The 14,317-nt window shown below is 57.7% G+C and overlaps 1 protein-coding gene across 5 annotated transcripts in view; it reads left to right on the top strand.

The window, feature by feature from the left end:
• The first annotated feature begins 1,786 nt into the window (after window positions 1-1,786).
• Window positions 1,787-14,317, top strand: part of KRBA1 (KRAB-A domain containing 1) — a 21,110-nt gene continuing 8,579 nt past the window's right edge. For 2 of the 5 annotated variants that reach the window (XM_015596190.2, XM_015596189.2), the window contains exons 1-10: window positions 1,787-1,987; window positions 6,147-6,273; window positions 6,731-6,847; window positions 7,585-7,719; window positions 8,429-8,584; window positions 9,484-9,615; window positions 10,747-10,902; window positions 11,554-11,751; window positions 12,205-12,378; window positions 12,758-12,931. In XM_015596190.2, coding sequence (XP_015451676.2) covers window positions 1,826-1,987; window positions 6,147-6,273; window positions 6,731-6,847; window positions 7,585-7,719; window positions 8,429-8,584; window positions 9,484-9,615; window positions 10,747-10,902; window positions 11,554-11,751; window positions 12,205-12,378; window positions 12,758-12,931 — 1,531 coding nt within the window. In that variant the 5' untranslated portion in view covers window positions 1,787-1,825. Of the gene's footprint in view, window positions 1,988-2,371; window positions 6,274-6,730; window positions 6,848-7,584; window positions 7,720-8,428; window positions 8,585-9,483; window positions 9,616-10,746; window positions 10,903-11,553; window positions 11,752-12,204; window positions 12,379-12,757; window positions 12,932-14,317 lie in introns of all 5 variants that reach the window. The other 3 variants (XM_015596191.2, XM_015596192.2, XM_025039020.1) reach the window with 3 other exon arrangements.

Below are 14,317 nucleotides of genomic sequence, written 5' to 3'. Positions count from 1 at the left end.
GGTCTTTTGGGAGTCTGAGATCAGATGTTGACTTTTAAGTTTTATTTTTTCACGTTGTGAAATCTTCGTGATATCTTCAAATCCTCCTACAGTCGGCCACACACGCACCGGTCCTGTGTCAATTATTCCTTAGGTATTATCCACAGAAATTTACTGTTACCAATCTAATGTCAAGAAGAGGCCCCAATCTGGAATGAGGAAAGAGGAGAAACTTTATTCAGATGAACAGTTAGGAAACTGGGGAAACACAGTCTCAGGTGGAAACTGCAGATAGAAGGGAAGCCACTTTTTATAAAGTTCCCACCCTGGTTCCTGATTGGTCCATTTTTATGCAAATGAGGAACCCAAATCTGCACAGCGTAATTGGTCCAAATAGTCCTGATTGGTTGAAGACACCTATTCTGATTGGCTAACTGGTTGTTCTGTAAAGATGGGCAAATGAGGATATAGCTGCACAGTTCTGATTGGATGGGCAGGTCTCAGCCCATTGGTCAGAGGATTCCAGGAACTCCTTCATAAGGGTGGGCTTAGAGGGCCGGAATAGTGCAGAGGCTTCGCAGCTCCGTCTGTGACTTCCCTGAAATGGTACCCGTGGTGCAGGAGAAGCCTCTGCCAGCTGTGGTTGCTAGACTCGGATTAGGGTTTTGGGCCCAGTTAACAACGAGGAGTCCTCCTTGGCAGACACATTCCTTCTTAAGAGCCACAGTATGAAAGAGGAGCCTTTGCCCAGGTGTGGGGCTGGGCAGTGACTGACAGTGGGCTCCTCTTGGCCTTGCCTGGAGGCCGGGCCAAGCCATGTCAATATTGTACCTGAGAGTTCTGGGAGGTGACCAGCAACAAGCCAGCAGAGATTCATGGCAGACCAGAGCTGCTACGGGGACCAATGCTGGGATTGCGTGGTGAGGGGTTCCCTTTCCCCAAAAGTTCCGAGGAAGAGAACCTGTGGGGATGGGACGCAGAGAAGAGGACTCTGGGCAGCGAGCTTCTCTTCCCTGGTACTGTCACCCCACTTCCTCTACCTCTGCGAGCTTCCGTCTTGCAGAGCAGGTTGAGCCCCTCAGGCCCACCTTCTCGGAGCTGTTCTAACGGGTCCGCCTCCAGACCTGAAATGAGGCTCATTGTGTTCAGCCGGGGTTTTCTCCGCGGGAGTCCGTGGCTCTCCCTAGGCTTCCTGCTCGGCAGAATGGTGGGGCCCACGCTTAGTTCACGCCTCACACATTTATTCGAGGGTCTACTACGTGCCAGGAACTCGAGAGGTTACCACAATGAACCAAACGGGCCAGTAAATAGTCACCCAAGATATAATGACACACAGGTCAATGCTGTAGTGAGTGAGGAAGCGGGGTGACAGATCTCATGATGCGCCACCGTCTGGCAACCACTCTCGCCCACCAATGACCGCGGCCCTGCGCCGTCGGGCCTGCAGCCCCCTCTCCAGCCCTGGAGACCCACTCCCCATCCCAACGCCTCCCGGGGTGTCTTGGTCACGGTCGCTTTAAGAGGTGCGCCCTCTGGGGGAGGCGGATGCCCTTTCATCTGAGCATCCTCACCTGGCACAGAGGATGCGCTCAGTAAATGTTAGATGAAGGAATGGATAAATGGATGGTTGGACGGATGGATGAATGCGTACACGCGTGCAAACACACCCTGAGCTAGCCACCAGGTGAGTCCCGGCGCCTAGTCCCTCCTGGCAGCTTCGCAGGGTCGCCCGCGGAGGCGATGAGTAAGCGGCGCCGCGGCTCCTCCTGGGAAGTGTAGTTTGCGCCTGCGCACCACGGGCCGCCGAGGCCAGGGGTCTCCGGGCGGAAACAGGACCACTCCTGGGATGCGGGGCGTGCCCTCTGCCGCCCCGGCCCCGCCTCCTCCCGCGCCGACCTCTGTCGTCGCCGACGCTGAGGGTCGCGCGGCAGGTCGCGGACCGGGGAGCGGACGCCTCGGACCGCGCCGGAAGCTGGGAGCGGAGGCTGGGTCCGGGATGGCGCGCCAGGTAATGCGAGCCGGGACCTCGCCGTAAGCCCGGGAGGACGGGCGCTCGCATGCCTGGGCCGGTCCGCTTTGCGGGGCACGGCGCGGCCCCCGGGGGCGAGGAAAGAACCCGGGACCTGCCAACTTTGAAATCGGGTTGTGCGGGGCTGGGCGGGTCCGGTGAGCAGGATTTCGTGTGAAGCCCAGACCTTGGGCGACCTCTCCCTACTCCTCGCCTGCAGTATACACGTACAAGAAATCTCTCCACCTTTGGGAACTCGGTCCTTTGGGTTAAGCATCGCCTTCCCTCGTCTTGGCTTCTTTTAACTAATTATAAATTATCCTGGCAGTGGTGGGCATGAAGGCCTCAGGGAATGAGTAAATCCGATACTTTTATTTTTGATAGGATCCTGGACCCCTGGGAGAGGCGATGAGACATGGAACTAGGTCCATGTCCACCACTCCCGGGTTTTATCCTCTAAGTAAGGTGTGTAGCTCCGAGAGCTGAAGTGAGAGCCGCATCTGTCAACCTGGGCACAGTTTGAGCGAGTTGCGTGCAGAGCTGTGAAGGTGCTAGGAAGACGTGATACCAGTGGGGAGTTGCCACGTGATCTTCTGGAAGTCAGTTCTGTAATTGGGGTGGCTCATGAGCTTGGGACGACCGCAGGCAACAGACTCCATGGTTGGGGCATGGGGGAGGCCTGGGGCTGGGGCCTGGGGCAGGCTGTGAACAGGCAGAGCAGTAACTGTGCCAGGACCTTGGTGTTATTAATGCCCCACAAACTTTTGAGAGGAAGGAACAGCCAGGTAAATTGAACGCTGTCAGAGACGGGCAGCCTGGCTGTCCAGTTAAGAAGCCCAAGGACACCATTACTCAAATATGCCTACTGGTCCTGTGCTAGGGCCACCTCATCCCACAGTTCCCTCATCTATAAAATGAGGGGTTGGACCAGGTTCTGGGAGGCGTGTGTACTCACACTGTGTAGTTTCATGGAGAAGGTGGCCTTGGGGAGCAATAGGGCACAGTCGGATGGACAGGAACAGGGAGGGCCTCCTGTCTTTTTGTCCACTGTGACTCCCAAAAGCCAAGGGGCGTGTGCGCACAGCCCACAGGTTGGAGGCAGCAGCGTACAGGGTCTGATCTGGGAGACTGAGGCATGCTGGGAGAATGGGTCCAGGCTGGGAAGGACGGTGAGAGATGGATGGTTCCCATGGGCACTGAAGTTGGAGTTTTCAGGCTGAGTGGTGACATGGTAGGAATGTTTTAAGGAGGACCAGCATGGCAGCAGTGAGCCAGGAGGCTGCTCTGTTACAGCAATCCTGAACCAGCCCAGAAAATTCTGCTGCTGCTGGTTGAGGGAGGGCAGCCTGAGAGCCACTGAGTGAGTGAAGTAGGTCTGGAGGAGGACGGGAGGCCCAGATTCAAGCCAGTGTTGCGTTTTCCTTTCCTGAGGGTGAGTGTTTACTGACTGTGTGTTTTCACACTTATGCTTATTCACTCCCTCGCACACACACGCACTCCTCACTCTTCCTCTGCTTCTTCTGGGCAGAGGGAGGCCACTGACGGGACCACTTACTCCAGCCATAATCAGTTTTCAGTCTTGTTTTGTAGGAACTTTGTCATAGAAGAGTTTTCTTGAGGCTGAGAAGTTGACAGGCTTGGAAATCATCTCTTCAAGATGTTTCGAAGAACGGGGTGTGTTTAGCTTAGAGATAAAGAGGCAGGAGTCACAGCGGTCAGGAGTATGTAGGGAAGAGCCTATTCTGCGTAGCTGGAGGTGGCAGGCTGTGACAGATTTAGCTGCAATAATGCTAATCATAGCACTTACTGTGTCCCAGCATCTGTTCCAGGCACTTTTCTTGTATTTCTTTAGTCTTCACAGCATCCTTATGCTATAGCTTGTTACGATCTTACTTTTAGAAATGAGTTTGGCGAGGTCCCATATTAATACGAAGCAAAGCAGGGGTCAGGTTTCTGGCAGCGTGGCTCCTGAGGTCAACCTCTCACCCCTGTGCTCTGCCCCTGGCTGTGTGGCCAGAGCTTCTTAACTGCCAGATCAGGCCAGCCATAGGACCAGCTGCTGGGAATGTGGAAGGCACCCATTATTGAAGGCACTGAGGTAGAAATTGAAGAGCCACCTTGCTTCGGATGGAAGTCAGCATGAAATGTTAACATCTACAGCTGTGTGTGATTTCTAGTTCACAAACATGCTATGTTGGGCAGCTGGCCCTGGGGACAGGTGCGGGGCCGACGTTTCAGGCGCCTGTTCACCAGTGTGGTTTTCATTTCCAGGGACTGGGCAGGTTCTGCCCCGTCTCCAGCCTGTGACTGGACCGCAGTGTCAAAATCACTTGGGAAGTTTGACAATGTCGATTTCTGGGCCCCAGAAAACACTAAACCATGATTTAGTAGCTCTAGTATGAGGTGGGAAATCAGTCCTAATTAAAAAGCAGCTGTGAAGTACATCATTTGAACCTCAAAGCCCTTTTGTTTTTCAGTTATTATGTTGTAAATAACTTCTGATGGGAGAAGCTGAGGATACAGAGTATTTTTCACCTGGTTTAATAGATGAAGAGGCCAACTTGAACCAGCTCTCCAGCAGAACTACTGTTTGGCTCTACTGGGTCCCAACCCCCCAGTTCCCTGCTCCAACCAGGGCCATGTCACTCAGCAGTGGCTACAGAGAGTTTCTTGGGTTCTGGACTCTTCCCCTCTCCCTATCACCACCTTAAACGAAGAGGTTACTGGGGGTGGTGACGTCTGACACAGATGTCCAGTGTGTTCCCCTATAGACACTGGGCAACAATAATTTTTAAAAAATTAGATGTTGGGTACTTGGTTTCTTAAGGTTTACTGACGTTATCATTGGTCGTAGTCAGTCATGCACAGCGGAAGGGGCACCGAAGTCTCAGTCCAAAGGCCTGAGCCCTGGACTTGGTGCCGAGGCCGTCTGCCTGCTTGGCGTGCGCGTCACCCGTCCTTGCTTCGGACCCTTCACCCCTCGCACAGGATAACAGTGTCTGAGCAGCGTAGGGCCGTGTTGTTAATCAGTGGGAGCTCTGGAGTGCTCCGAAAATTGTAAGGGTCACACCTCTGCTGATCCGTGGGCCCTTGGAGAACAGAGCCTGAGTGTGACACATCTCACTCAGCATCCAGCAGGGTGCCGTTAACACGTGGGTGTTGAAATTAGGGGAGGGAGGTGGGGAGAGGAAGATGGAGCTGAGAGGCTGGGTGGTGGCTGATGTACCTGGTACCCGTGTAGGTGGGTGTGTTGGGGAGACTGTACATGCACAGAAGCAGCCACTTGTCCACAGTCCCCAGCTCTCATCATCAGATAGGGACGTGTTCAGGCTGACCGCCATTTACAGCATGGCCTGTGTTCCCCAGAGAGAGGCCTGGGAGGTGGGTAGCTAATATCCCTGGCCTGGGAAGTAGCCAGGTGGACCCTCCATAGCTCAGTATATTCTTTCCTGGATCCAGCTCAGACCTGTCGAGCCAGCTCTGTGTCGAGCTACCAAAAGGTAGAGAAGAAATGAGCTTCCCAGGCCGTCCCAACTTGCTTCTTCGCATTGGCCTCCTGGGGCTGCGTTTGGGTGGAACTATGGTTTTGCAGGTGTAGGACACCCTTAGATTGTGGTTCTCAAGGAGTCGACTTACACTAACCAAACTTATAAAGGACAGATGGGTAAACCAGAGTGCGCCGGTTCCTTAATGTGCAGCGGCGCCCGCCCCCCATCTGCACTTGTGCCTGTCACAGTTTTGCTCACTGCAGTTTGTTACCCAGCTTCCGGTGGCCCCAGGCGTTCCGTGGCTTGTGTCTGCATCACTCCGATCTCTACCTCTGTTGTCACATGGCCTACTCTTCTCCCTGTGTCCCTGTGTCTTCTCACTGTGTTGAGGGCCCACCCTACTCTGGTTTGACCTCATTTTAACTAATTATATCAGCAATGACCCTGTTTCCAAATAAGGCCACATTCACGGGTACCGGGGTGAGGACTTCAGCGTGTCTTTTGGGGGACACAGCCCGCTCCCATCACTGTCTCTTGAGCAGATTCCTGTTGCTCCTTCACCTGCTCCCGTGTGTTGGGCACCCACCCCGCTCTCGCTGCTCCCCGCTCCCTGGTGACACTTGGCCTCACTGGGATGGAACCAGCCAACTCTCCCGAGATTGTGCCCACAGGTGTCCATCGCCTTCCAGGACCTGGCTGTGCAGTTCTCTGAGGACGAGTGGCAGCTCCTGGGGGAGGGACAGAGGGAGCTCTACAGGGACGTGATGCAGGAGAACTACGAGGCGCTGGTGTCCCTGGGTAAGGAGCTGGCCGCGCCCTGGGGCCTCTCTGGGGAAGGGTGGCAAGTGTCCATGCTGAAGTGCGGAAGGGAGTCTGGCCCCAGCACCAACGCGTCAGAGTCGCCCTGGGACCTGCCAGGCCTTAGTTTTCATCTCCAGAAGGAGCACCGTCTGAGGCGGTGTTCCGAGAGCCTCAGCTCGGCTGGCGGCCTCGCTGGCCTGTTCTGCCGCGTGGATCCCGTGGACTGCCCCACGGTTCCGGGCACGCTTCGGCGGGGCACTGAAAAGCTGGCGAGACACCAGCAAGGTCATCTCTCGGGTTCTGACGCTCTGGTCCTTGGGGTTTGGGCGGTCACACAAACACGAGTGTGAACAGGCGCAGGGGTGTGCAGGTGCTAGGCTGCCCATTCGATTGTACTTGGGGGGACGGAGGCGAACTTCTGTTCCAGGGGGACTGTCCCTGTTTTTATTCCCAGGGACAGCTGAGCCGCTCCCCCTCTCTGCCTTCCTGTCTCCCACGGAGCCTAGAGGAGCCATGAGCAGGAGCCAAGCTGGTGAGGGACAAGAGGAGCCTCCTAGGGACGGTGCCCCAGGTAAGTAATCTTGGTGGACAAAGGCCAGTCCCCTTTGGGCGTCCTGGTCCCCCTGGGCAGCCTGTGTCCAGGTGGACTCACTCTCGTCCCTCCCATAGTGTGGTCTGCAGCCCCCAGCTCCACTGCTCAGGGAACACTGACCTCAGCCCTCCTACCTCACCGCACTCCCGACCCCGGCCCCTCCATGATCTGTCACTCACCGCCGCTCTGCTGGGAGCCCGGCACACTGTTGCGTCTCACGTGACGTGCTCAGAAGAAGCCTGGGGTCGCCCTTGGGGAGCGCCACCTCTTCAGGCCCCCTTCCTGCCTCCGCCTGTGGGGAGCCAGCCTGCAGCTCCGGAAGATGCTGCCACAGGGCCAGCATCTGGAGACCTCAAATGGTGGATGCGGCCCATGGTCCCAGCCCGGGCAAGGCCGGGAGGTTAGGGGACGCCAGGAAAGGCAAAGGGCCCAGATGGTGGGTGGGGATGGAGAGACAGCCCTCTTGGTGTCCCCCTCCGAGGAGTGACAGGTAATGAGTGACAGAGTATAGAAGAATCCAGCCACCCTGGCTCCCAGCCCGCAGTTTCGGCTGTGCCAGTGGGCAGGTCACCAGGCGTGAGTCCTCTTTATGTCACGGACACCGGTCTCTCCTTTGCCGCTCCTCACGTGGCAGGAGGATGGTGTGGAGATGAGCACAGAAGCGTGAGTGCTGAGCAGGCGTAGGGTGTGGGGGTTCACTGTGGCCTCTCCGGCAGGAGGAGCACCCCAACACAGCCTGCACCTCACTGCCCTGGTGCAGCTGGTGAAGGAGATCCCGGGGTTCCTGTTTGGGGACGTCGGCCCTGAGAGCCGGGGCACCAGCCTGGACGAGGAGCGGGCGAGCCCCGAGGGTAAGCCGGGCGGTGGGGCAGCCTCTCTGCAGTCCCCAAGGTGAAGTCCAGGGTGTGGACAGTGGCACGCACTGTGTGCCAGGCCCTTGGCAGAGTCACCCCGTTGCATGAACAGCCCAACGGCGTGTCCGCCCTCAGAGCGCGTGGATAGTTGGCGAGACGGAGGCTTCTGACTTTTTCCAGTGGTTTCTGTGTGGCTTCATCCACACCCTCGTGGCCCCTGTCACGTTACGCCCTGCGTGGCAGGTGAGGCCAGCCCCAGTTCTGTAGATGAGGAAGAGGAAGCTGTGCCTTGTCTGAGTGGCCAGTGGGGACCCAGGTCCCCCTCCCAGCCTGTGCTCTTCCCGGCTCACCAGACTCCCCTTCCTTCCCCGTGCCATGCCCTGCTCCCTCGCCCCTCCCAGTTCAGGCCTCACCTCCTCGGGGGAATCTGTCCCCACCAGCCCTGGCCCGTAGGATTCCTTCGAGCCCGCTCGGTTGATGGTAAATGAAACAGGTAGCGGTGGGAGGGATTGTATGAGAAGAGGACCAGGGCTGCGAGTTGGTGTTTCAGGGCCCAGGGGGGACAGTGCAGCATGTAGGCCTCGTCTTCGGCCTGTACCGTTAGTGGCGTGCAGCAAGGAAGGGCCGGGATCGCACGTCAGGGGTGTTTTACCTGTTGCTGGGCTTACGTTCCACCTTCCAGTGTCTTCTCCCTCCTCCCCGACAGCACCTGTGGCTGTGGAAACTTGTCCTCTCCGAGGCCTGCCTGGCTGCCTTCCAGACACAGCCGTCAGCCGGCCCGGCCCGGCCACCATGCCCAGTGGCAGGCCATCATCCAGCGGTTCACCTGGAGCCAGAAGTCAGGGGAGCCCCCTCTCCATCAGTGAGTGTGACTTAGCAGGGGCAGGGCTCCGACCCTGGAGTCAGGGGACCAGACCCTGACCCCTCTTCATTTTCTCTGGGACTCGGTTTCTCCTGCTGCTCAATGGGGACCAGCTCCCTGGGGAGCAGCTCTGGTCCTCTGCCTATGTGTGAAGGCCAGAGGAGCCGTGATGCTCGGTCCCCGGTGGCCTCTCACCCAGCTCTGCTCTTGGAGTTGTGCTCATGCTGCTCAGTGAGCAGCAGTCAGGTGCACAGTGAGCAGGGGACGGTCCTAACACGCAGGTCCAGCGGCAGGTAGCATACCTGGGCTACCTGAATCACCTGGTCCAAGTCTCAGACCTTTTCATCGGGCAATCCTAAATGCCAAGGAGGGCAAGGGTAGCCATTTTAATTTCTGTATGGTCTCACTTTATTTAAAAAATGTTTGCAATATCTTGTTTTTATTAAAAATATTTAAAATTAATGCAGAATACAATTGGCATGCCTGAAAAACGTACTCCATTTAGCCTGTGGTTTCAGGCGTGGTCTGGCACCTTTGCTCTGGGGTTCTGTGTGCCCACATTCGAGAAGCATGAGTGCAAGATTGGGGCCTGCGTGTTGAGGTTGCTGGCGTCCCTTGCTGAGCCAAAGGCGAGGTTGGAGTGAACAGTCTTGGTATTTACAATTATACCGGGGGGAAACTGGGAGAGGACCCCCAACCCCCACCGCCTTCCCCAGGGAGGAGCCCTGGAACAAGTCTTGCAGGAACTGGCTCTGCCACAAGTCCGAGTTCCCAGGACTTGGCTGCTGGGCCAAGGGATTTAGGGCTGGAGAGGCCTGTCCTCTGGGCACCAGGTCTGGGGCAATTCCCCGGGGCCAGGAGCCAGGCCTGGAAGGGACTTCCTGTCTCTCCTGCTATAGACGCTGCTGACACTCGGAGGCCTGCAGAGGAGGAAGGCCCTGAAGCCCCAGGCCGGGAGCACAGCCCTCCCACCTATAGCCCCGGCAGGAGGAAGAGCCACAGAAAGCAGGAGAGAGAGTCTGCAGGGGCAGGTGAGAGGCTGGCTTTCCTGAGGTGGGACCTGCCCTGGGGCTGAGCGGGGCAGGGAAACGGAGGTGTATCACATGGCTTCTCCATCTGGGCCACCTGACAGCCCACTGAGGAGGCGCCATCCTGTTCTCCTGGGTGGCAAATCTCAACGCCTGCCACCATCAGAGCTGCACTGACCTTGGCCGATCATGCAGGTCCCACCGGAACCTCTCCTGGGAACAGCCCCTTAAAAAGCCTTGTCAGCTGCCTGAAGAAAAGTCTGGTGCCTGGGCCCCAGTACCCTAAGGTGTCCCCAAGCTTACTGCCTCCTGTTCCTAGTGTGTCATGGCTGACCAGGCCGGAGCTGGGGCATGGGAGCCTGCCCTGGGGAGGCGAGTCCCTGGGGACCTGTCTCCTCAGGCCAGGGTTTCAGAAGCCCCACAACTCAAATTGCCTTTCTGTAGGTATTTCCCTATAAATTGAGTGTCTTCCCGAAGGATCATCTGTGACTTGACTGCTTCAGTATCATGAGGGTCATATTTCTGAGCCCTGGGTCCTTTTGTGTTCGTCACTCATCCTAGTGAGGGACTTCTGAGTGAGGGCTGACACTAAGTAGGGTGCTCGGTGTGGACTCGAGGGATCAGGGCAGCATGGTGGTGGCGAGAGTGCCTGTCCTGGAGCCTGACACCTGTTTGCTGTGCAGACTGTGAAAGGCTCCTGAAGCCTTTGAGCCTCGGTTTCCCCACCTGCAAAAGGGGGTCACGGTTCCCACCTGAGGCTGGGTACAGTAATGGGTTTATGTGTACGTTCCGAAAACGTAAGCCCTGTTCAGGGCCCAGGAATCAGTCCATAAGTGGCGACCCGTCAGCCGCCTCCTTCATCTGCAGTTGGGGTCACAGCAGGTGCTGTGTCTGCGATGCACCTGCGCAGCCCCCCTCCTTTCTCCGTCCAGTTCTGGGGCTGTGGAGACAGGCGGTTATAAACCGGCCACCAAGAAGACAGTGGCCTGTGCGAGACCACTGAGTTGCAGATGACCCACACATCCAGATTTCTGGCTCTGAACCCTTTTGACTGCTCACCTAGACTGTCCACTTGTTTGTCACGAAAACTAAGCACTCCGGGCTCAGGAGAAGATCTGTGTCTTTTTCTGGCAGTGAAAACAGAGGCAGCGTCCGGGGATTGTCCCCTCCAGGGTCTGCTGAACTGTCTGAACGAGATCCCAGTGGCCCGGGACACTCGCGTCAGCCACTCAGGGTCTGGAGACCCACAGCTGCAGGAGGATCCAGGGGCCTGGAAGAGGAATTCTGGAGGTAAAGGCCTCTGGCTGCGCTGGGAGGGCCCTGGACGTCACCCATTCTTTCCACTGCTCCAAGCAGGACTGTGGGTGACCCTCCACAGTAAGACACTTAGGCCACATGTCAGCGTGTCAGTTGGAGTAGCCAGATGTCGGGGATCATCACTATCAATGGAGCTAGTCGTGCAGGAGGTGCTTCATCATCCATGATAATTTTCTAGATTGTCTCTTAGAATGGAGCCAAGTTCCACGAGGGGGGATGAGCAGGCAGGGAGGGAGAGGAACCGAGAGCAGAGGGCAGCTCCAGCCGAGCAGACATTCGGGGCATGTTTCGATGTGGGGTTCTCGTCAGCGTCCGCATGGACTGGGGTAGCGTTTCCACACCCGGCAGCTTCTCGGAACATTGAGGGAGTCAAACTGAGTCACATGTGCTGGTTTTGGAGGAGACCCTGATCTGGTACTGCCTGGGGAGGGCCGACTTGGCGCCCTTGGTGGAAACCCCTGGAGGTGACCTGGGTCGGGGACTGGGGGTGGGATGGGGTGTGTAAATTGTTCCATCTGCTGGCACTGAGCAGGGACTGTCTCAGAGCTGAAACAGCCGTGGAGGCCAAAGGCCTTGGGAGCCCCATCCTAACCCTACAGGGGCCTCATGGCGGGCTTCCCACAGGGCCTGGACCCCACCAGACCTCTCCTCCCTGCCCTGGTGCTGTCGTGAAGATGGAGGACAGCTGGGCCCAGAGCTCCCTAGTGCCAGCATCCTGTCAGCTCGGCAAGTGGACCCGCAGCCCCTCTGCCACCGGCAGCCCTGGGGACGATAGAGATGCCGGTGGGATCCGTGTGCCCAGCTGGGGCCCCGCAGCTCAAGGTGAGGCCTGGGTCATCTGCTCGAGTCCTCATGGGGTTCCCAGCCCCCGCAGCAAGGTTCTGCCCACCCACAGGGAAGGGAGGGTCCAGTCCACTGGGGAGGACCCGGCCAGCACCCTCGAGCAGCTAGCCCCCTCCCTTAGCTACGTCCTCCCTAATCAGGCCCTGGCCCAGGAAGCCCTCTGGAGTAAGGACCTGTGTCCTAACTGGTGGGGCCAGCTGCTGCATCCACCTGGGTCTCCCCGCCCCACCGTGGGGCCCGGGGGTACAGTGTATCATTCTTCCAGCAGAAACCGAGAGCAGACGAAAGTCCCCCACAGTAGGGTGTTCTGCCTGGCAGGCTCCCACACCTGGTGCAGGATTCACCCCTGCAAAAGGCGGGTGGGCGGGCCAACCGGGGGCCAGGCCAGGGGACCTGCCAGAGATGGTGATAGGGCCATCTCCCCTGTCCCAGCCGGCAGTGCCTCGAGCTCACCCCTGGAAGCCCTGGAGGCCTGTCTGAAGGGCATTCCCCTGAGTGGGTCGTTACCTCCCCAGCCGCCGGCCACGTCTTGGTTCCGGAGCCCCCAGCCTGGAGACCCTGGGTCTCAGAGGCCCGAGCTGCAGCCCCGTGGATCACACAGTCAAGGTAGCCTGGGACGTGGGCTGGGGGTGGCGTTTGTCCCTGCCACGGCACAGGGTGGAAATCATGTCCTCCTCGTCCTGGGCCTCGAAGCTCACACCTTTCTCCCCACCCCACCTGCCAGCCTCCCTTTTGTGCCTGCCTCCAAACAGCTCCCAGGTTGGGTGAGGCCCGGTGGACTCTCCCTGCCCGCTGCCTTGTCGAAGCCCTTATGTCTTCTCTCCAGCCCCTCCGGACCAATGGCTAGCGCATGTTAACATGCTGCGGCTTTTCAACCAGCAGCCTGAGCTGCCGACCCGAAGGGGAGACCCCAATGGGAGATCCTTTGGGCCCAGGGGATCTCCAGTGGCTTTTCCCATGATGCCAGCTGTACCATTTCTTGCAGAGGTGACCGTGGGGCCTCTTCTGGCTCTGGGCTTGCAGAGCTTCATGAGAGACAGCTCTGCTTTTCCCCCAGGACCCCGTGGCACCCCCACCAGCTTCTCTTCGTCCAGCAGTACTGATGGGGACGTGGATTTCCAGAGCCCAGAAGGCAGCCAGGGGCGCAGGCCTGGAAAAGGTGCGTTGGCTGGCCTGAGGCTGGGGGTCGATCCTGGGAAGGGGTGGGAGGCGCCCCAGCCCACTGTCATGTCCAACCTGCCCGAGTCCGGCCGCCAGCCCCAGTGTAAGAAGCATAGCTGGGTGCCCAGGCAGGAGAGACATGGGGGGTCTGTCTTTCGGGGGGGTCTGTTTTAGCTACTTGGCTCAGAAGGGGCAGGGTAGCATCGAAGATCTCTTAAAAATAAAGGGTGTCTCTTAGCATCCAATTCTTCTTTATCCCAGCCACAAAGAAGTAAGTACCTGTGGTATCAGACTGATCTCTGACTTGGAAAAAGTGTCATGAGGTTCATGTAAAACCACCTTAAAGAGGGTGTCTGGTGACCTGTGTCTCCCCAGGTCGCTCTGCGTAGAGGCATCCATGGTGAGCTGGCGCCTCTTTGGAATCTTGCAGGACCCCACTGTCCCCCCTCAACCTTTTTCCCACCTGTACAATCCAAGTGCTCTTGGTCGGCCTTGTCAGTGCCCCGGGGCTCACCTCTGTGTCCTGGCCTCACCCGTTGTCAGTGGAGAGATCTAGAGCTCACCCAGGACTCTGCACCCAGCCAGCCGGGGCCCAGAGGGCAGGACCGGGCCCTCCGCGTGCCCTAGATTCCTGCTCCCTGCCAGGCATCACCTACTCGGGTGTGGGGCTCCTTCCTCCTAAAATGCAGCCCACTTTCCTAATTCTTAGTCTTTAATAGGTAATATAACCCATAGTCTTGTTCAAAAGCCACAAAAGGTTATGTAGGAAAGGTGACATCTCCCTCTCCTGCCCTCCCTGAGTCACCACCGCTGAGTGCTTTCACCTTCAGAGACCTTCCACGCGTGGCCCACTTCCTGTTCCCTCCCAAAGCTGGTGGCATTTTGTCCACGGCTTCTCCACCTTGCTCTGTGTCTTAGCGCTCATTTTTGACGCTTCCCGCGTTTCGTCTCGGCTTTCCTGGGGCACTAGCGCCGCTTCCTGCTCTTCAGCAGCTGCAGTGTCGTGGTCAGCACGCTTCTTTCCCACAGATCCGCTATGGACAGACCTTGTTTTCTAAGTAGCCCAAACTCTAGAGATTCTGTGTTGTCTTTTAGAAGCTCCCCAGCCCCCTTGCCCCACCCCGTTGCCTCAGGACTCAGCACTGTCCCCTGGGGAAGGTCATATTTGGGGTCCCGATAAGTGGCACTTGCGCACTCCAGCCCCACACGACAGTGGCGCTTCTGGTGGTTTTTCTTCTCAGGCGCTGCCTGTCCCTGCAGCAGCTAACACCTGGAAAGAACGTGGCCAGAGATGTCAGCTCACGTAGGAAGGGCTCCTCCTGCTCTAGAATTTCGGCTCTAGAATTAGGTCCTGTTGTTTCTACAGCTGTCGCTAGGAATATGA

The sequence above is a fragment of the Pteropus alecto genome, unplaced genomic scaffold (genome assembly GCF_000325575.1).
Source record: "Pteropus alecto unplaced genomic scaffold, ASM32557v1 scaffold48, whole genome shotgun sequence".
NCBI classification, from domain to species: domain Eukaryota; kingdom Metazoa; phylum Chordata; class Mammalia; order Chiroptera; family Pteropodidae; genus Pteropus; species Pteropus alecto.
This window is presented reverse-complemented; position numbering and strand designations above follow the sequence as displayed.